The 23,539-nt window shown below is 38.9% G+C and overlaps 1 protein-coding gene across 1 annotated transcript in view; it reads right to left on the reverse strand.

Moving 5' to 3' along the window:
* Positions 1 to 23,539, reverse strand: part of LOC136256838 (uncharacterized) — a 173,569-nt gene that overhangs the window by 31,758 nt on the left and 118,272 nt on the right. The window contains exons 10-15 of the mRNA XM_066049883.1: positions 11,976 to 12,236; positions 11,815 to 11,925; positions 11,131 to 11,219; positions 10,920 to 11,083; positions 10,823 to 10,874; positions 10,658 to 10,726 (exon numbers count right to left, since the gene is read on the reverse strand). Coding sequence (XP_065905955.1) covers positions 10,658 to 10,726; positions 10,823 to 10,874; positions 10,920 to 11,083; positions 11,131 to 11,219; positions 11,815 to 11,925; positions 11,976 to 12,236 — 746 coding nt within the window. The remainder of the gene's footprint in view (positions 1 to 10,657; positions 10,727 to 10,822; positions 10,875 to 10,919; positions 11,084 to 11,130; positions 11,220 to 11,814; positions 11,926 to 11,975; positions 12,237 to 23,539) is intronic.

Raw genomic sequence — 23,539 nt, forward strand, 5'->3', positions numbered from 1 at the left:
AGGTAACTTCTTCTCTACAGGGTGATTTGATGTAGTTGAATTCTCTACAAGGTGGTTTGTATGAGGCTGAACTCTCTACATGGCGGTTTCATTGTAGCTGAATTCTCTACAGAGTGATTTGTTTGCAGCTGAACTCTCTACATGATAATTTCTTTGTAACTGAACACTCTACAAGGTGACTTCTTCTAGATGCTCTCTCTACAGGGTGAATTGTTGTAGCTGAACTATCTACAAGGCAACTTCTTCTAGCTGATCTCTATACAGGGTGATTTGTTTGTAGTTGAATTGTGTACAGGTGGTTTCTTTGTAGCTGAACTCTGTACATGATGGTTTCTTTGTAGCTGAACTCTTTACAAGGTGACTTCTTCTAGCTGAACTCTCTACTGGGTAATTTCTTTGTAGCTGAACTCTCTATATGATGGTTTCTTTGTAACTGATCTCTCTACAAGGTAACTTCTTCTAGCTGATCTTTCTACTGGGTGATTTGTTTGCAGCTGAACTCTCTACATGGTGGTTTCTTTGTTGCTGATAGAGACCCGCCGATTATGCTGGCATAATTATGAGCATAATATGTGTCTGAAAGCATTGAGCATAATGCTAGCATAATAGGTAGAATATTTGTGTAATAGTATGAATTCTTGCTTATCAAAATAGCTATCACAGAAAGATCGATATACTCTAATAGAACAGTCAGTAACTCTAATAGAACAATCACATAGCTGACTGTTCTATTAGAGTATATCGATCTTTTCTGTGATATGCATTTTGACAAGTAAGTTTGTGCTTCAGCCACTTATTATTTATCCATAGATTGGAAATTATTAGCAGAGCATGAGAACTGAGGCATAAATAATTGGGCATAATTTGAGCATAATGGGTAAGTATTGAGCATAAATTTAAGCATAATAGGTAAATTTTTGAGCAGTGCAGCATAGCATAATAGGTAAAATTATGAGCATAATCGGCGGGTCCCTAGTTGCTGAACTCTCTACAAGGTGAATTCTTCTACCTGATCTCTCTACAGGGTAACTTGTTTGTAACTGAACTCTGTACAAGTGCGTTTTTGTGGGTGATCTCACTGCAGGTTGATTTGTTTGTAGCTGAACTCACTAAAGGGTGATTTTGCTTGTAGTTGAACTCCTTGCATTGTATCTAATTTCTAGCTGATCTCTCTACAGGGTGATTTGTTTGTAGCTGATCTCTCTACAAGTTGATTTGTGTGTAGCTGATCTCTCTGCAGGTTGATTAATTTGCAGCCGATCTCTCTACAAGGTAATTTGTTTGTAGCTGAACTGTCTATAAAGTGATTTATTTGTAGCTGATCTCTCTGCAGGTTGATTTGTTTTAGCTGAACTCTCTACAGGGTGATTTACTTGTAGCTGAACTCCTTACATTGTGTCTAGTTTCTAGCTGATCTCTCTACAGGGTGATTTGTTTGTAGCTGATCTCTCTACAAGTTGATTTGTGTGTAGCTGATCTTTCTACAGGTTGATTTGTTTGTAGCCGATCTCTCTACAGGGTAATTTGTTTGTAGCTGAACTCTGTACAAGGTGCTTTTTGTAGGTGATCTCACTGCAGGTTGATTTGTTTGTAGCTGAACTCACTAAAGGGTGTTTTACTTGTAGCTGAACTCCTTACATTGTGTCTAGTTTCTAGCTTATCTCTCTACAGGGTGATTTTGTTTGTAGCTGAATTCTCTATAAGGTGATTTGTTTGCAGTTGAACTCTCTACATGGTGGTTTCTTTGTTGCTGAACTCTCTACAGGGTGTTTTGCTTGTAGCTGAACTCTCTACAGGGTGATTTGTTTCTAGCTTATCTCTCGATAGGTTGATTTGTGTGTAACTGATCTCTCTACAAGCTGATTTGTTTGTAGCTGAATTCTCTGCAAAGTGTTTTGTTTGTAGCTGACCTCTCTTCAGGGTGATTTGTTTCTAGCTGATCTCTCTACAGAGTGATTTTTTTGTAGCTGACCTCTCTTCAGGGTGATTTGTTTCTAGCTGATCTCTCTACAGAGTGATTTTTTGTAGCTGACCTCTCTTCAGGGTGATTTGTTTCTAGCTGATTGCTCTGTAGGTTGATTTGCTTGTAGTTGAACTCTCTACAGGGTAACTTGCTTGTAGCTGAACTCTCTATAAAGTGATTTGTTTGTAGTTGATCTCTCTGCAGGTTGATTTGTTTTAGCTGAACTCTCTACAGGATGATTTGTTTGTAGCCGATCTCTCTACAAGGTAATTTGTTTGTAGCTGAACTCTCTACAAGTTGATTTATGTGTAGCTGATCTCTCTGCAGGTTGATTTGTTTGTAGCCGATCTCTCTACAGGGTGATTTTTTTGTAGCTGACCTCTCTTCAGGGTGATTTGTTTCTAGCTGATTGCTCTGTAGGTTGATTTGCTTGTAGTTGAACTCTCTATAGGATAATTTGTTTGTAGCTGAACTCTCTATAAAGTGATTTGTTTGTAGTTGATCTCTCTGCAGGTTGATTTGTTTTAGCTGAACTCTCTACAGGCTGATTTGTTTGTAGCCGATCTCTCTACAAGGTAATTTGTTTGTAGCTGAACTCTCTACAAGTTGATTTATGTGTAGGCTGATCTCTCTGCAGGTTGATTTGTTTGTAGCCGATCTCTCTACAGGGTGATGTTTTTGTAGCTGACCTCTCTTCAGGGTGATTTGTTTCTAGCTGATTGCTCTACAGGTTGATTTGTTTGTAGATGAAATCTCTACAGGGTAATTTTGCTTGTAGCTGAACTCCATACTTTGTGTCTAGTTTGTAGCTGTTCTCTCTGCAGGGTGATTTGTTTGTAGCCGATCTCTCTACAAGGTAATTTTTTTCTAGCTGAACTATCTATAAGGTGATTTGTACATAGCTGATCTCTCTGCAGATGGATTTGTTTTAGCTGAACTCTCTACAGAGTGATTTGTTTCTAGCTTATCTCTCTACAGGTTGATTTGTTTGTTGCTGATCACTCTAAAGGTTGATTTGTTTGTAGCTGAACTTTCTGCAAAGTGTTTTGCTTTGTAGTTGATTTCTCTACAAGGTGATTTTTTGTAGCTGACCTCTCTTCAGGGTGATTTGTTTCTAGCTGATATCTCTACAGGGTGATTTTTTGTAGCTGACCTCTCTTCAGGGTAATTTCTTCTAGCTGATCACTCTACAGGTTGGTTTGTTTGTAGCTGAACTCTCTACAGGGTGATTTGCTTGTAGCTGAACTCCTTAAATTGTGTGTAGTTTCTAGCTGATCTCTCTACAGGGAGATTTGTTTGTAGCTGATCTCTCTACAAGTTGAATTGTGTGTAGCTGATCACTCTGCAGGTTGATTTGTTTGTAGCCGATCTCTCTACAAGGTGATTTGTTTGTAGCTGATCTCTCTGCAGGTTGATTTGTTTTAGCTGATCTCTCTACAAGTCGATTTGTGTGTAGCTGATCTCTCTGCATGTTGATTTGTTTGTAGCCGATCTCTCTACATGTAATCTGTTTGTAGCTAACTCTCTATAAGGTGATTTGTCTGTAGCTGATCTCTCTGCAGGTTGATTTGTTTGTAGCCGATCTCTCTACATGTAATCTGTTTGTAGCTAAACTATCTATAAGGTGACTTTGTCTGTAGCTGATCTCTCTGCAGGTTGATTTGTTTTAGCTGAACTCTCTACAGGGTGATTGCTTGTAGCTGAACTCCTTACATTGTGTCTAGTTTCTAGCTGATGTCTCTACAGGGTGATTTTTTGTAGCTGAACTCTCTACAGGGTGATTTGTTTCTAGCTTATCTCTCTACAGGTAGATTTGTGTTGATTTGTTCATTGCTGATCGCTCTAAAGGTTGATTTGTTGCAGCTGAACACCCTGCAAAGTGTTTTGTTTGTAGCTGATCACTCTAAAGGGTAATTTGTTTGTAGCTGTACTCTCTCCACAGTGACTTGTGTGTAGCTGAATTCTGTGTAACTGAATTCTCTAGAGAGTGACTTAATTGTAGCTGAATTCTCTACACAGTGCATGACTTGTTTATAGCTGAACTTTCTTCAGTGTGACTTGTAATGTTCTGAATCTCTATAGTGATATATTTGCTTAACTCTCCACATGGTGACTGTCTTCTTGCTGAACTGTCTATAAGATTAACTGTTTGCAGCTGAACTCCCTACAGAATAACTTGTGATGTAATAAAATTCTATAATGGAATAAATAAATTATCAGAATGCTCTATTAGGGTGACTGTTCTATTAGAGTATCTCGATCTCGCATTTGCTACACGGAGTTGGCTTTCGAATCATAACTCAGTGGTTTGTAATCCGATTCTTCTGTACTACTGCAAGGACTTTCAATGAAGATTATTCCAGCTATACACCGATTTTCAGCTCATTGCTCTAAGCGGTTTGCCTAGTAGGCGTGAAAACTAATACTTTTATATTTATAAAAAAATCGATCGCGTAATTGTGACACAGGTTGGGTTTTGTGTCATATCTCCATGGTCTTTATCTCGATTCCTTTCAAACCACCAAAAGGCACTCCTACGATGGTTACTCCATCTACATAGCAATTTTCAACTCATTCCATGAAGCGGTTTACCCTGTAGGCGTGACAACAAATCGATCTTGTTTTACGCGAATAATTGGTCATAACTCCTGAACCATTCATCGGATTTGTACCAAAGTTGATGCTAGGATTCGCCTTTGGACTCCCTTTCTGTGTGCCAAATTTCAAGGCGATCGGAGTACGCGTTTGCGAGTTACAGCAATTTTTGCAAGTGTGCGAAAAGACGAAGAAGAAGAAGAAGAAAAAAAAACGAAACTTTGGCAGCTCGTATCTCGGAAATGGCTGGAGCGATTTCCTTCAAATTTGGAATGTAGACTCCCTTGGCTGGCGGGCAACTGTGTAGCAAATTTGGTTCCAATCAGATAAGTGATCACCGAGATACAAAGGTGTGAAAATGACGTTTTCGTTCTTCCTGTCAATATACTCACGGTGTGGCGCGCCGGCTTCTTGGGCCGCACGACACACTACCGTGTGTCTTGATATGTATATAATTTGTATAATTACTAATAAAATCAAAAATAATCGAAGTACTAAAATTCTTCTTTAAGTTCTTTTCTTCTTCCTGTGGTAAAGAAAAAAACACATTGGTTAAAAAAGCCCCAAAGCCAGCCATAGGCCGGCTTTGCAGTATACAAATACAAAAAGAAGTGATATCTAATCAAAAACAGCCAAGCTGTAAAAAAAGGTGCGGCCCCCATAAAGGCCATGGTGAAAAAAGATGTGAAATCCAAGGTGGCGGCCAAGAAATGGCTGTGATGGTAGGTTAATGGTTACATTTTAATAACGGCAATTCAGGTGAATTTTGTGCCGCTTGGTCTTGGCACCAAATTCACCTGAATTGTTGTTATTAAAATGTAACCATTAACCTACCATCACAGCCATTTCTTGGCCGCCACCTTGGATTTCACATCTTTTTTCACCATGGCCTTTATGGGGGCCGCACCTTTTTTTACAGCTTGGCTGTTTTTGATTAGATTGTATTATCTGATTAGCTAATATTAATTTTACAACTTGCACACCTCGCACATGGCCGCATTATGATATCATTACTTTTTGTCGCAGTTAACTCTGCTTTACTTGGTCACGCACTTTTTTTACAGCTATAAGCTGTTTTTGGATGGGATTTCAATACTTTTTGTTAGAATAAGCAATGCACTGTTGATAACAGTAGGTGAGTTTCCATGGTTTTGACAGAAACCCCAGATTACAGTGACAGAATATTAAAATATAACTGTAATTTTAGTGGCCAGGGCCGCCCACATTGGGGGTAACTGGGGTATTTTGCCCCCTACCACAGCCCGAAAGGGGCCACTTGAATACCTGTTTAAAGAAAGATCGATATACTCTAATAGAGCAGTCAGGATCTAGACCCTTCCTTGCCCCTGGGCCCCTCTTTAACTCTTTTCCCTGGGCCCTCTAATTTCTCTGGACGGCCCTGTTAGTGGCATGCAACTGCAGTCAACTAACACCCATTTTAACTAGTAAACCCTTAACAACACTTTGCCTTTCATCTTGTACTGCATTGAAACGATCAAGATACTCTATTAGAGCAGTCACAAAACAGCTGTAACACAGCAATCAATATTTAGCTTAGTTACAACTTCTGCTTAGCATCCGATTGTATAGTTTAAATTACTAGCTACTTACAGACTTTACAATATAAAAATATGGCACTTGTAGAAATGTGACTGTTCTATTAGAGTATCTCGATCTACTTCAAGCATTGACTAATTCAAGTGAAGAAGCTACGCCCCTGCCAAGAGATCTTGTGAAATGAAATGAGAATAGTAAAGAAAAGGCAAGTATGTACAGAGACAATAGAGGGGCGCGTAATTATGTCCTGTTGTAAATAAACGCCTTTACAATTTATATTACTACTAAATAAATGCACCAGAATAGGCTTGTGTGGCTGTTGTCTCCAAGGTTGTCTCATTACTTGTCTTTTCGTGTTGAAGGGATTTAGTCGTAGTTGGTGAGTTTAACTATACATGTATTTGTGTTGTAAAACTTAATTGCAAAAAGGCGATTAGCACATATCATGATAAACATGTATTTGTCACAGTAGAGTCTCTCACGAAGTCACGATTATTACGAGACATTGGACCAGGGTAAAAAATTTACTGCTATATTTAGAGGTTGTAGCGTTTGTATATCTTAGTATCTTAATAAATAATCCCCCCATGATCACTAATCACTAATAGTACAGTGAAAACTGGTCATTATTCAGGCCGTAGGGACAAAATTTTCTAACCTTGCCTTTTAAAGAGGTGGCTGCATTATGCAGCCTTAAAAAAAGGTAAGAAGCATGCTGTTCTAACTGGCTATAGAGATGGATTTAGTGTATGACAGTGTATGAGACAGTGAGTGCTGGCAGCAAGGGGGCAGCCAATCTGTTAGAGCACCAAAAGCACTGCTTCAGACATAGGCAGTTGACTGTCAGCCCCAAGTATAAAAAGTTTCACTATTGGTCCTTATAAGCTCCTGATGAAGAAAGTGAAGTCATTATCCATAGGATATATTTTTCAGAGTATCCATTTCAGTTCTACAATACAGTAGTCAAGCATAAGATGAACATAACACAGCATTCCAGTAGTTTAGTGGTGACCACAACACTGCCTGAGTTAAACTGTGGTGAGATTTGAGACTACCAGAAGCCCTGGAATGTCTTCAACACATGAAATACCAAATATCTAATGCCTGGCTTTCATCCACAGTGGACCTGACCTGTCTTGGTGGCCACTTGTACAGAAGGGAAACAGCTGCCACACAGTCTTGCGAGTGAAACAGCTAGTTGCCACACCCCTTAATTATCAATTTGTAAAATCTTTAGCAAAATTATGTGTGCGAGCAAGTGCGATGTGGCAGTGCCGTGTATATGGTTGCTGCCTAGCAGTGACACATCACGAGTATTGAAGTCACAATGCGTTACTGTATCATCCATCTAAATACAATCTCTGAATGTGTCATTTTGTGTAGAGAGCAATCTTCCACAAAAAGTGACCTGCAAGTTTCAGTGTATATTGTTAACCATTAATATTGTTCACAACATTGTGAACTATATGTACAGTGAAACCTCACTTAGTGGCCACCTCTTTAATAAGACCACCTCATTATATTGGCCACCTCTAGTAGGTCCCAAATATAGCTAAGCATTACTTATGACCTCATTAATAAGGCCACCTTGTTACTCAGGCCAAATTTTTTGGTCCCACAGCCTGCCATATTAATGAGGTTTCATTGTACTTATGTGAATTTTTATTTTTCGTAACTTTTCTTCAGGTTTACTGATGGGCACTATGAAGCATTGTTGACTGGTACGTGTATAATGTGGTGACTTGAAATGCTAAAACAGTACGTAGCATGTCTTGTATGTACATGTAATGTGTTGTAATGTGTCCACACATCTTAGAAATAAATATAATTGTATTCTCTATAAATAGTCAGTTCCATTGTGCCACTGGGTCATAAGTTGGTTGAGTATGGATCATCCAGGGCACTTGAGTCACATTTTGTCCTGGCCAAGTGGATCTCATCCACTGACAGAATATACAGGATCAGATCACGTGTATAAATTACGGTGGAACTTGTTTATTGCCACCTTCACTCATTCAGCACGTAACAGTATATAAATTCTCAATTGGAATTGGCTTTTCAAGAGTGGTTGTCTTTCTATACTAGTGGCCATTAAGATAGGTTGTACTGATAGAGTGTACATACTAGAGATGCAACAATATCCTCCACTTAGTGTCGTTTGATAGTGATGCAATGGAGACTATGTATTATTGCATTTAAATACTATACTATTATATTGCAACTCTAGCACGTATTTATAACAGGAATGTTTGTTAACTGTTTAGACATACTGGAGCCACACCCACTCATCTGGATTCTACAAATGGAGTCATACCAACTTGTTGTCATCATACTTACTCGTTACTCCCATTGTGTTTGGATGAATCTACATGCTGTCATGTGAGACTTGCTACCATGGCGGGCCACTGGAAAACATTTGCATAGCAGTTATATTACAGTCATTATTGTACAATTCTTACATTATTGTTGTGAAAAGTATTTGGTATTCATGTGTCTCCTCTGTATGTTGTAATTACATGTGTAATTTTGTGTGGGGGTGCTATAAAATGCAATAATGCATGGTGACAATTGTATTAGGCGATTTTGCACACTTCCTTTTAAGCTAGCTACATGTGCTAATTACTCACAGCTTGTGTCAACAACTGGTAACCGCAGTTGTACTCTTGTGTCATTCTTTAAGCCGCGCCCTTAGAGGACAAATTATGTGGGGGCGACTAATTTCAAAACGAAGGATGGTATGCAGCACCATAGATTATATCTATGGACTATAATCTATGGCAGCACACTTCTTGGTGGCTATATGTACTGATTAACTACATAGAGCACCAGTTCATCAATACCCAGTGACCGCAGTTGTGCTCTGCGTCATTCTTTAAATTCCGAGTAAAATTCTTAGAGAGCAAATGACGTGGGGGCGACTAAATTCAAATTTCAAACTAGCCATTCTCGAAAACAAATGTTTCAATTTGAACGAAACTTTCAGAACAGTTTAAAGACACATTGCCCTACATGCCAAGCGAGTATTGCGGAAAACAACAATCTGGGATTTGTATTTGGCCTCTAGGTCGACTGAGGACGACTGAAACTTCGTTTGGTGCTGAAATCACGACTGTAGGGTAATCATGTATGGTGAAATCGATGATGTGAATCTTGAGGTGATTGAGTGAATACTGAAGCGATAACAGGGCGATCAATGTTCAGAATGCACAAAGGAACGCAAGGCATACACCTGCGGTTGCGTCTAACCGCATGCGATAAAAAAATAAATAAAAATAATGAAACTTCCCCTTTGATGTCGGCAACCTCGATCACGAAACAATCGGCATGGATTTGCTTCACTGCTTGTGTGGTAGTTACTAGTGACACGATGAGTTCAACTCCAGAGTTTCAGAGGGATAGCGTAAGTGACGGGTGGATTACAGGAAGGCCGAATTTGACAACGTTCGTTCTTGTAAAATCCTCACGTAGTGGTAGCATCATTTATTGTCTGCGGCGCGCGTTTCTGCTTTACTGGCCGCGCGACTCACTACCGTGAGTCTTGATATATATATTTGTTAATGGATGAACAAATTTCAGAATTTTGTTATACTTATAAAGATCACTTGATTTTTTTCCACATGGGTGCACGCATATTTTATAGCAGTCCCTGATAATGTTTGTAATATAAATTTTGTGGACAGCTAAGCAACTGCAAATCAGCAAACTTTACAACAGCCAAACTTTGTACATATACCAAATAATTCTAATAAGGAATCATACAAGAGTGAGTATTAACAGCCATTACCTGTATTCACTCATTCACTCTTTGTCTTTGCAGAACTTTCAATATGTTTACTATGAAATGTACAACTTTCACACAGGATACAACTGGGCAGCAATTATATAGACATTAAGACCAAAATTTATTGTGGGAATCGATTAATACTTATGTCATTAGTACGCAAGACATAGATTTCACCATGATAACCACTCAGACAGAGAGTGTTTTGTTATCCTCGCTATCCCAAGAGCTGAAAAATGTTGGGCTAAGGTGAGAACTAGTGCTTTAGCCTATTCATCAAGCATTTCTACATGTATCCAAATATGGACCACACCTCCACCACAAAGCTATCATTCTGCATGCCATGAAGTAATCAGTCTACAAGCAAGCTTACCTATCTTAAACGCCATAATTATAAACTGGGTAAACATTTTATTAGTAGTGATTAAAACATTAAATTTTTTATAACTGAAATTCTCCATGATGTCTCTAGGATTTGTTCACTCGTCATAACTAAACATAACCAGAACATACTAGCTGCTGATCCACAATCAAAATTTTTAGTCATGCATAATTATAGTAGTTGCACTCATATTGGCTTGATCACCCTGTGCAGGCTATCAGCCTGATATGGATAGAAAGTGTTACATAGTAATTGTAAAACAGGACATTCAAGCTTTGCCTGATATGTATACCCTTATTCCCATGTTACAACTGTTATATGTAGGTCATTTACTCCTATTTATACACACAATGACACAAGAAGAATTACAGTACTGTACCTGTTGTAGTTGTTGCCAATTTTGCTGGTTGTTGTCACTCAATAGATTATCAAATATTTCAGTTGTTTCCTTTAGTGTATACAAACAGTTTAAATGGTTTGTAAATGATCAAAACATCAATGTTAATTATAGACATGCCTGTAAATAACAGTATATATTTTTTACCTCAAAATATGCATCATCAGGTTTTAAACTGTCAACCACTGTCTCTGTAACACTGTATACAAGTATCACTTGACAAAGTTAACTACGGATACTTAACTTGTTGAGTGATGTTATGATGTCAACTGCTAGACCAATTTCCTGTGCAAAAATAACTTGTTCTTCTAAAGAAGTTAAGTTAGACAGTGTTGTGGCAATATTGGTAACTGCAATAATCTTTTCTTCTTCTCCCAAGTTATTTAATGACATGGTAATGTTGTTTACCTGTAGTGCCCTATTTTTATGCGATGTTCACAATTATAATTAATTACCTCTTCAATGAGCTCATTAAATTGTATTCTGAAGCACCCGATAAATTCCTCCCAATCATCCTTACCTTTGCACCTTCTTCGTATGGTACCTAAATATATGCATGAAAAATTATCATGATATTTTCATGTAACAGTTACTATACAAAGTCCCACAGTACCAAGCTGCATTTAAGAATGTGCACAGCACATGCTGTTTTCTCTTACTGACAAAAAAAATTGTCTGATTGAACAGTTACAGTACTTACACAGCTTGGATTATTGCATGTTAAATTGCTAGAATTTGGATTAATGGAGATACATATTCATAATGTGGAGGACAGACAAATGCTTGTTTCCAGGATTTCAGAGTTACAATATGTTGGGATTATACAGTGGTACGTAGCTACAACATTTAACAACAGTGTACAAGTGTATATACAGACTTGTTGAAAGTTTAAGATACACAAAAAATCATATATATAAGAGGTACAGGGTTGTGTCATGGCTGGTGGAAACAGAGTCTTTACTTGATTAGTCTATAAGTCCTTTTAGCAGTTTTTTATTTCTACCTTGTAACTTTGATAGTATTCTTTCTAAGAGAGATTTGACCCCTCTTTAGTTAACAAAGGAGGGTTCAGTTCCTTCCTTTCTTAACAAATACAAAGCCTCCTCATCTAGTATGCAGTATACAATTTGCAAAGTTACCATTTAATCCAGCTCCGGCACATGGGACTTCGACAGTGACACCAACAAGAGTTTCATTCCAAGTAACATTGAACCCCATATAGCTGACCATTACAGGGTAGCAAAATTGATCTTAACAAATAAACAATAAACAAAATGCTAGAAAAACATTATTTACTTACTAAGGATCAGTTTAGCTACACCAGATCGGGCAAAACTACTGTATTCATTTCTAACAGTACATTCATAATCTCCAGCATTGTCTTCTGATACAATTACTTCAAGACTTGACTTAGTTTCTCTTTCAACTGGAACTCCATTTAGTATCCAGCCATATACAAATTTATTAGCTCTTAAACCAGTTACTAAGCATGAAAATGTAATCCGATCACCTGGGTTTGCATTTCTTGTCACTGGCTCAATAGTTACCTGAAGATTGTGTGCTAAACAACAAAATTAATACCACAGATATTCTATATATCATACATTATAGCTTATATGTGTACAAATTGGATGGACAACCTTTAATATGTTGGTATAACAAAGTATCTGTTAGGACAACCATCTATATGCACACGACTTATGCTCTTTTGTGTCCTTTAAGATAGGTAATTAGTTATCTTGTTTATAGAAATTATTTTGAAACTACAGACCAGAGTTGATAGTTATGATATAAATTTAGGGGCTATTGACAACAACCATCAGTGTCAATAAGTTCCACTGCCACAAGCTACTGACAACAATCGGAAGAACACAAGTATCAAGAATATCAGTTGTGTGAAGGTAAGGTTTTGAAGGACCTGAGCAGAGCTAAAGTGGGAGGGCATGAATAGGCAATCCTAGCTCAACTCAAATTCACCAAAACTTACTTACATACTATTTAATATACCATTATTCTTGACTTGTACATATTTATAAGGTATAAAAGAAGGGAGGGTGGTTAGCTGGTAGTAGTAGCTGAATGCTTACAATCCTGGATTGGTGTTGATCTGCTTTAGTCCATTCTTTCTTTCTACATATGTTTTTGTCTCCATACTTTTAGCCAATTGGCAGTGTTGGGGGTATTGCATTACTTATGTAACGGGTTATGCAATATTATTACTTTTGTGGTAACTAAGTAATATAATGCTATAAAAGCTAGTAAACATAACTCAAGTAACTTTACTTACAAATGTAACTCAGTTACCTAAGTAATGAAGTTACTATAACAAATCTAATATTAAGTAATTTTATTCCTATATACAAGTAACAAAGTTACTAATCTCATTACTAATCCACTGAGTAACGCCTAGCCACAATGGACTAACGAAGCTCACCTCACATTAATGAATAAAGCTAATTGACTAGTTTCTTTCTCTTGAATCATGACACACGGTAGTGTGTCGTGCGGCTCAAGAAGCCGGTGCGCCACACCCGTGAGTATATTGACAGGAAGAACGAAAACGTCATTTTCACATCTTTGTATCTCGGTGATCACTAATCCGATTGGAACTAAATTTGCTACACAGTTGCCCACCAATACGGGGAGTCTACATTCCAAATTTGAAGAAAATCGCTCCAACCATTTCCGAGATACGAGCCGCCAAAGTTTCGTTTTTTTCCTTCGTTTTTTTCTTCTTTCTTCTTCGTCTTTTCGCACACTTGCAAAAATTGCTATAGCAAGCAAACGCGAACTTCGATCAACTTGAAATGTGGCACACAGAACGGAAGTCCAACGGCAAATCCTAGCATCAAATATGGTACAAATCCGATGAATGGTTTAGGAGTTATGACCGATTATTCGTGTAAAACAAGATCGATTTATTGTCACGCCTACAGGGTAAACCGCTTCATGGAATGAGTTGAAAATTGCTATGTAGATGGAGTAACCATCGTAGGAGTGCCTTTTGGTGGTTTAAAAGGAATCGAGATAAAGACCATGGAGATATGACACAAAACCCAACCTGTGTCACAATTACGCGATCGATTTTTATGAATAAAAAAATGTATATATTTTCACGCCTACTAGGCAAACCGCTTAGAGCAATGAGCTGAAAATCGGCGTATAGCTGGAATAATCTTCATAGAAAGTCCTTGCAGTAGTACAGAAGAATCGGATTACAAGCCACTGAGTTATGATTCGAAAGCCAACTCCGTGTAGCAAATGCGAGATCGAGATACTCTAATAGAACAGTCACCCTAATAGAGCATTTGGCTAATTTATTTACTCCATTATAGAATTTTATTACATCACAAGTTATTCTGTAGGGAGTTCAGCTGCAAACAGTTAATCTTATAGACAATTCAGCAAGAAGCAAGTCACTATGTGGGGAGTTAAGCAAATATATCACTATAGAGATTCAGAACAATACAAGTCACACTGAAGAAAGTTCAGCTATAAACAAGTCATGCACCCTGTAGAGAATTCACCTACAATTAAGTTACTCTCTAGAGAATTCAGCTACACAGAATTCAGCTACACATAAGTCACTGTGGAGAGAGTTCAGCTACAAACAAATTACCCTGTGGAGAGATCGGCTACAAACAAATCAACCTGCAGAGAGATCAGCTACACACAAATCAACTTGTAGAGAGATCAGCTATAAACAGATCACCCTGTAGAGAGATTAGCTAGAAACTACACACAATGTAAGGAGTTCAGCTACAAATAAATCATCCTGTAGAGAGTTCAGCTAAAGCAAATCAACCTGCAGAGAGATCAGCTAGAAACAAATCACCCTGAAGAGAGGTCAGCTACAAAAAAATCACCTTGTAGAGAGATCAACTACAAATAAAACACTTTGCAGAGAGTTCAGCTACAAACAAATCAACTTTTAGAGCGATCAGCAACAAACAAATCAACCTGTAGAGAGATCATCTAGAAACAAATCAACCTGCAGAGAGATCAGCTACAAACAAATCAGCTTGTAGAGAGATCAGTTACACACAAATCAACCTGTAGAGAGATCATCTAGAAACAAATCAACCTGCAGAGAGATCAGCTACAAACAAATCAGCTTGTAGAGAGATCAGTTACACACAAATCAACCTGTAGAGAGATAAGCTAGAAACAAATCACCCTGTAGAGAGTTCAGCTAAAACAAATCAATCTGCAGAGAGATCAACTACAAACAAATCACCTAATAGATAGTTCAGCTACAAACAAATTACCTTGTAGAGAGATCGGCTACAAACAAATCACCCTGCAGAGAGATCAGCTACACACAAATCAACTTGTATAGAGATCAGCTACAAACAAATAACCCTGTAGAGAGATCAGCTAGAAACTAGACACAATGTAAGGAGTTCAGCTACAAGCAAATTACCCTGTAGAGAGTTCATCTATAAACAAATCAACCTGTAGAGCAATCAGCTAGAAACAAATCACCCTGAAGAGAGGTCAGCTACAAAAAATCACCCTGTAGAGAGATCAGCTAGAAACAAATCACCCTGAAGAGAGGTCAGCTACAAACAAAACACTTTGCAGAGAGTTCAGCTACAAACAAATCAACTTTTAGAGTGATCAGCAACAAACAAATCAACTTGTAGAGAGATCAGCTAGAAACAAATCAACCTGTAGAGAGATCAGCTACAAACAAATCAGCTTGTAGAGAGATCAGTTACACACAAATCAACCTGTAGAGGGATAAGCTAGAAACAAATCACCCTGTAGAGAGATCAGCTAGAAACTAGACACAATGCAAGGAGTTCAACTACAAGCAAATCACCCTTTAGTGAGTTCAGCTACAAACAAATCAACCTGCAGTGTGATCACCCACAAAAACGCACCTTGCACAGAGTTCAGTTACAAACAAATTACCCTGTAGAGTGATCAGGTAGAAGAATTCACCTTGTAGAGAGTTCAGCAACAAAGAAACCACCATGTAGAGAGTTCAGCTGCAAACAAATCACCCAGTAGAAAGATCAGCTAGAAGAAGTTATCTTGTAGAGAGTTCAGTTATAAAGAAACTATCATATAGAGAGTTCAGCTACAAAGAAACCACCATGTAGAGTGTTTAGCTGCAAAAGATCACCTGTAGAGAGTTCAGCTAAAAACAAATCACCCTGTAGAGAGATCAGCTAGAAGAGATCACCTTGTAGAGAGTTCAGCTACAAAGAAACCACCACATAAAGAGTTCAGCTGCAAATAAATCACTTGTAGAGAGTTCAGCTACAAATAAATCCCCCTGTAGAGGGATCAGCTAGAAGAAGTCACCTTGTAGAGAGTTCAGCTACAAAGAAACCACCACATAAAGAGTTCAGCTGCAAATAAATCACTTGTAGAGAGTTCAGTTACAAACAAATCACCCTGTAGAGAGATCAGCTAGAAGAAGTTACCTTGTAGATATTTCAGCTACAAACAAATCACCCTGTAGAGAGTTCAGCTACAAGCAAAACATCCTGTAGAGAGTTCAGCAATAAAGAAACCACCATGTAGAGAGTTCAGCTGCAAACAAATCACCTTATAGAGAGTTCAGCTACAAACAAATTACCTTGTAGAGAGATCGGCTACAAACAAATCAACCTGTATAAAGATCAGCTACACACAAATCAACTTGTAGAGAGATCAGCTACAAACAAATCACACTGTAGAGAGATCAGCTAGAAACTAGACACAATGTAAGGAGTTCAGCTACAAGTAAATCACCCTGTAGAGAGTTCAGCTAAAATAAATCAACCTGCAGAGAGATCAGCTACAAACAAATCAGCTTGTAGAGAGATCAGTTACACACAAATCAACCTGTAGAGAGATAAGCTAGAAACAAATCACCCTGTAGACAGATCAGCTAGAAACTAGACATAATGCAAGGAGTTCATCTACAAGCAAATCACCCTTTAGTGAGTTCAGCTACAAACAAATCAACCTGCAGTGAGATCACCCACAAAAATGCACCTTGTACAGAGTTCAGTTACAAACAAATTACCCTGTAGAGAGATCAGGTAGAAGAATTCACCTTGTAGAGAGTTCAGCAACAAAGAAACCACCATGTAGAGAGTTCAGCTACAAAGAAATTACTCCGTAGAGAGTTCAGCTAGAAGAAGTCACCTTGTAAAGAGTTCAGCTACAAAGCAACCATCATGTACAGAGTTCAGCTACAAAGAAACCACCATGTAGAGTGTTTAGCTGCAAACAAATCACCTGTAGAGAGTTCAGCTAGAAACAAATCACCCTGTAGAGAGATCAGCTAGAAGAGATCACCTTGTAGAGAGTTCAGCTACAAAGAAACCACCACATAAAGATCAGCTGCAAATAAATCACTTGTAGAGAGTTCAGTTACAAACAAATCACCCTGTAGAGAGATCAGCTAGAAGAAGTTACCTTGTAGATAGTTTAGCTACAAACAATTCACCCTGTAGAAAGATCAGCTAGAAGAAGTCACCTTGTAGAGTGTTCAGTTACAAAGAAACCATCATGTAGAGAGTTCAGCTGCAAACAAATCACTCTGTAGAGAGTTCAGCTACAAAGAAACCACCATGTAGAGAGTTTAGCCTCAAACAAACTACCTTGTAGAGAATTCAACTACAACAAATCACCCTGTAGAGAAGAAGTTACCTTGTAGAGAGTTCAACTACAAAGAAACCATCATGTAGGGAGTTCAGCTACAAAGAAACCACCATGTAGAGAGTTTAGCTGCAAACAAATCACCTGTAGAGAGTTCAGCTAGAAACAAATCACCCTGTAGAGAGTTCAGCTAGAAGAAGTCACCTTGTAGAGAGTTCAGCTACAAAGAAACCATCCTGTATATAGTTCAGCTACATTTCAAGTCACCCAGTAGAGAGATCAGCTGCAAAAAGATATCCTGTGGGGAATAATGGGCATGTAATAAATATATGTATATAATTTGTATAATTACTAATAAAATCAAAAATAATTGAAGTATTAAAATCTTCTTTAAGTTCTTTTCTTCTTCCTGTTGTAAAGAAAAAAACACAAGGGTTAAAAAATCCCCAAAGCCAGCCATTGGCCGGCTTTGCAGTATACAAATACAAAAAGAAGTGATATCTAATCAAAAACAGCCAAGCTGTAAAAAAGGTGTGGCCCCCAAAAAGGCCATGGTGAAAAAGATGTGAAATCCAAGGTGGCAGCCAAGAAATGGCTGTGATGGTAGGTTAATGGTTACATTTTAATAACGACAATTCAGGTGAATTTTGTGCCGCTTGGTCTTGGCACCAAATTCATCTGAATTGTTGTTATTAAAATTTAACCATTAACCTACCATCACAGCCATTTCTTGGCTGCCACCTTGGATTTCACATCTTTTTTCACCATGGCCTTTTTGGGGGCCGCACCTTTTTTTACAGCTTGGCTGTTTTTGATTAGATACAATTATAACCAAGATTTACACATTGTCCACCAATGCAATTATGTAATGTGATAAGGTGGTAGTTACACATGTGACAGCTTAAGGCTGTGAACACCAAGTAATATAATATGATATATTATTATAGTCGCTTTATTTTTATGGATAATCTGTAACTGTAACTAAATAGTTTTAGTTGCAAACAATAGTAATACGTAATGAGTTACTTTTAAAATGTAATTGCCCCAACACTACCAATTGATATGTAGTTTCAGCCTAGAATAAATGCAGTCAGATCACTAAGGGTGCATGGTTGCCATGCTCCACTAATCATTTAAGGGCACAATCACCACATTCTAATTATTTAAGGGTATACTTTCAATAGTGATTCAATCATTTTATAAGTGCATTTACAGGTATGTGTATCTTTAAATAATGTAGTTTTGCAACATATAAACATGCTCCTCTAGACAAAATTATCCAATTTATTAGAATGACAGTCAAATTTATTAGAGCAGATGTCCAATTTAATGTATGATCTATTAGAGTTAATGTTTAGTTACGCTACCACTCACCTATTTACGTGCTCTGTTCCTCGGATCTTCATTCTTCACCTCCAGCAATCCATTGATTGAGGAGGGGGTTTGGTAAGTGCCAGGGGGACTCATCTGCCATGGTATATGGCCTAGGCAAGGTTATGTAATTCCAGCGGGGCCAAAGTAGGAAGTACTTTTGGTTTATTGATGCTTGGGTAATGAAAGAGTTTAGAGCAGAGAAGCGTCTCTGTCCTAAACTCTTTACAATAGAGGCCAAATGGGAGAACCTAGTGGATAAGGCAGATATCCTAAGTGAGGCCCCCTGGCTGTCTCAGACTCCTCTAAGGAGAATGGACGAACTGCTTATAGCAGTAGTAGGTGATGTGTTGACCTGCGGGTCACCACTAATTTGTGTCACGTGGCTTTAGCCAGATTGTGACAGCATCAACACCTGTGCGCAGGTGCCAGATTGTGCTAGTGATCTGGTTGGGAGAGCGTCTCCTGGTAGTGATCTGGATGGGAGAGCGTCTCCGGCTAGCAATCTGGTTGGGAGAGCATCTCTAGTTGGCAGTTTGAATGGGAGAGCGTCTCCTAATAATGATCTGGATGGGAGAGCATCTTCAGCTAGTGATCTGGTTGGGAGAGCGTCTCCTGGTAGTGATCTGGATGGGAGAGCGTCTCCGGCTAGCAATCTGGTTGGGAGAGCATCTCTAGTTGGCAGTTTGAATGGGAGAGCGTCTCCTAATAATGATCTGGATGGGAGAGCATCTTCAGGTAGTAATCTGGTTGGGAGAGCGTCTCCTGATACTGATCTGGATGGGAGAGGCAAGCAGCTGTTAGCAACCCAATTTCCTGATGGCACTCTGAACTGGAGGGGGCTTGTCTGTGACTGCAGGCAGGATAAAAAGAGCATCTCTCCTGACAAAGATTTGAACTGCGAGCATCCCTCAATAGCAATCTCTACTTGTGGTAGCAGCTGGCAGGGTGAAGGAATCCAGGCTGGCACAGTGAAGGAATCCAGTCAGACCTACAGCTGAAGAACTCGCAACAAAATGCATATGATAGTACAGTCTTTCATGTAAATGTTTAGAGTACAACAATAACAACAACAACATTATGTGTCTACTTAGCTTGTACCAGGGCCGAGCGATACTACCGTTTTAGCGATATATCGCGATGTTTTGAAAGTATCGATATCGCGATATTTTGTTATTAACTATCGTGATACCATACCTGTACATTACTGACATTAAAAATCCATTTGTTATGCAGTAGTAGGATAAGAATTCTTGTAAATGATAAAGTCCACCCATCTGGTTTCCCCTGCAGAGAGGTGTGAACACCATACCAACCTCAAAGCATGTGTTACAATAACTGTTACTGTAAACAAGGATGATAGTGGCTAGTTTGTTATCACCTATAACGGACTTCCTGCAGGAATGCTGAGCAATAAGCTATGTAGCACCAGCTATGATTGACTTATTGGTAAGTGGCGTGAACTATTCAGTATCGTGAATAGTGGCTTTAGAATCGATCGTGATACCAAAATGGCAGTATCGGTCAGCCCTACTGCTTACACTACATATGTATGTAAGTACCACTATTGACAATGGGATACTGACTAGAATTTTTAACTGCCAACATACTATGCCAATTAACATAGAGTACCTGTGTGTAGTGAAGTTTGTGAACTGTTCAGTGGGTAGGGACAGGGTGGGAAGATTTGTTACAACAGGTATGAATTACTGCCAACGTGTTCTGCTCACTTTGTTGCGCATGCGTTGTTCTTATTGGAGCCCACTGTTGCATGCTAATATTTTGGGTACTTGCGCAGCCTGCGCTTCACAACATTAACTGTGTTTAATAACTTAAACTTTATTTAATGTTTAGTTACGCTACCACTCACCTATTTACGTGCTCTGTTCCTCGGATCTTCATTCTTCACCTCCAGCAATCCATTGATTGAGGAGGGGGTTTGGTAAGTGCCAGGGGGACTCATCTGCCATGGTATATGGCCTAGGCAAGGTTATGTAATTCCAGCGGGGCCATAGTAGGAAGTACTTTTGGTTTATTGATGCTTGGGTAATGAAAGAGTTTAGAGCAGAGAAGCGTCTCTGTCCTAAACTCTTTACAATAGAGGCCATAGGTAGGTCATGATATGTATTATGTATATCGTGATCTACCCCCCCAAGCATCAAGGTTATTTATTTAGACCATGCAATGTGCAGAAATGATGATGGTGGCAACATCTAGTAATATGCAAGCTATGCTTGCAGCATACAGATGATGATGTGCAGGCTGAGCAACGGTGACATACAAAACAAGCAGTGGCAGTGACATACGTTGGTATACGGACAAGCAATGGTGACGACATACATATCAAGCGTGACAACGTAAACATTAGGAAGACATATAACGTACACGCAAACTAACATGCAACTAACAACCCAATGGTGTGCCCCGTACCAATTGCCTGGCAAAGTTGTGGAACACATCCTAACCATAGAATTACAGATATATGACGAAGACACTGTGTCGTGTACACATTAGAGCAAGCACTGTGTTTTGAAACAATTCCTGTTGAAGATATATAGGTTGAAGTTTCCTTTAATGACAATAAAGTGGACTTTTCTTTGGGACTATTATAAGACTCAAGGGGTATGGTGTGCAAGAAGCTGGCACAACGCCATGAAACTACTAAGCAAAGTTCTAATATGTACTTGGCTGCTTTTCAACATACAATTTATGATAACCATGTGTTTGTGTTGTTGTTTTTACAAAGCAACTCTTATTATTTCACATTTTACTGGGGGTGTACCAATAGAGAAATTTCTGAACCGATCCAATATAAAGCGATATACTGAGTCAGAACACCGATACCGACCCAATATAATAAAGTGCAGCTATACATTTAGATTAGAGGAAACTGAGAAACTTTAACTTGCCATAAGATACACTTAGTAAGTAGTTCCAAGTGCTAACAATCACTGCCAATGGTTGATTGCCTGTGGTGGTGTGGCCTCAATTGACAGCCCCAATTAACAGCCGAGGCCGTGAGGCACCCACAAGTTTATTTATTTATTTATTTTTTATTATTATTATTTAGTGCGTGCTCCCACCAAGATAAGTCCAAATCACTCCGTATTTTTAATGGCTTGTAGCAGGAGCTTACAAGCACCAAAGGCGCGCGACACTAGTGGTTCCAACATTTGACTAATTACTTAAACCTCAGTCCATGTAGGGCATTCATCCTATATTCGCTGCTACTCAGTGGTTTATTGCATCATCACTTTTAAGCTGTTAATTTTCAAAGGAAGCCATAATGAGTCTAAGTACTTGTGTGCTATTTGTAAACTAACAGGGACTGAGCAACTCTTAACAATGAACTAAGTAGCCATATGTTTTGTAAGCTCTCTGTGCTGTACTGAGCACCAGAAACGGAGTTGTGTTGAAATAATTCTTTTAATTACCCTACCAGTATTACTGACACTCTATGGCTGCATATTAACTGCTAGCACCTGTTAACATAACCAAGCACAGCCCAGGAAATTACTGCTCTCTTTATAAGGACATGTTTCATTAACAAAAGATAGAACACAGCTATATCCTGAGTGTCACGCTCCCCCGCACCCACAAGCTTCTGCTTGTAGAGATGGGTGGTTGTTTCAAGCTGTGTTTCTAGTTTATTCATCCCATGGTTACTTTTATTTTATTTATTTTTTATTTATTTTTTTATAGCTCTCCACTATGATCATTTTTGTATGGTTATAACAAAGAATGTCTGCTATGCGCGTATTTCTATGGCTTCTCGTAGCGTAGCACTTCTTTTCAAGGATAAAACTACTGTTTCCCCAGCTTTGTTTGCTATATAACAGAGGGTATAATGATGGCAAAGACTATTTCGGTATATTATATTGATTTTGGCAGCTATATTGAGACCAACCGATATTGGCAAAAGACAAAATCGCCATATTGGCCACTGATACGATGTACCGGTACATCCCCACTGATTGTATACAAATATATACAGTGTGTGTGGGGACAGTGTGCAAGATTATACTAGTACACCAATTGGTGTTGTACTGTTGCTTACCCGATGCAGCATCTTGTTTGAGGCCGTTTCGCGATAGTCGTGGTGTTTGTCCTCGAAGATTCTAATTGATGCCCACCACGTGATTTCCCTGCATTTTTGTTGATTAGGTGGCGTCCGACGAATTGGTTATGGTATGAGGTGGAGCTGTAGTTACTGTTGGTATTGAGTCCAGTGGCGTCGGAGCTGTCCCAGGCGACCGTGACACCGTGCGTGGGCCAAGGTAAGCAACTTGTGGAAACGACCCTGAAGGTGGCTACTAGCATTGTAGTATCGCATCTTGTCGCGTCGTCGTCCTGTCCGGAATACTTGTTCCATTAGGCGGCCCTTCCTCCGGCGTGACAAAGCTCTTCGCTTGCTCAATCCAGCAGTCGACCTTCCCAAGGACGATGAGCTTCCCTTTCCTCAGTCGGCGATAACTACGAGTATTCATCTTGAAGATTAAAAGCCACTGTTACTGGCAAGATTTGTTACAACAGGTATGAATTACTGCCAACGTGTTCTGCTCACTTTGTTGCGCATGCGTTGTTCTTATTGGAGCCCACTGTTGCATGCTAATATTTTGGGTACTTGCGCAGCCTGCGCTTCACAACATTAACTGTGTTTAATAACTTAAACTTTATTAATAGGGGAGTTTAGTATAAGTGTCCAGGAATGCAGTCAGTATTAATTGCATATTGCACAACCACTGTATGCTCTGGATGCACATAAAAATGTATTGAAGCCATTGGGAAAACAATGATTACCGACAGTAAAACTTCTGTTGCTTACAAAATATACGAAATGTTCCAACTTTCTGTACATAGATGGAAACTGTTCCTTTCGTTTTGTAGTTGTCT

This window comes from Dysidea avara, chromosome 5 (genome assembly GCF_963678975.1).
Source record: "Dysidea avara chromosome 5, odDysAvar1.4, whole genome shotgun sequence".
In the NCBI taxonomy this organism is placed as follows: Eukaryota; Metazoa; Porifera; class Demospongiae; order Dictyoceratida; family Dysideidae; genus Dysidea; species Dysidea avara.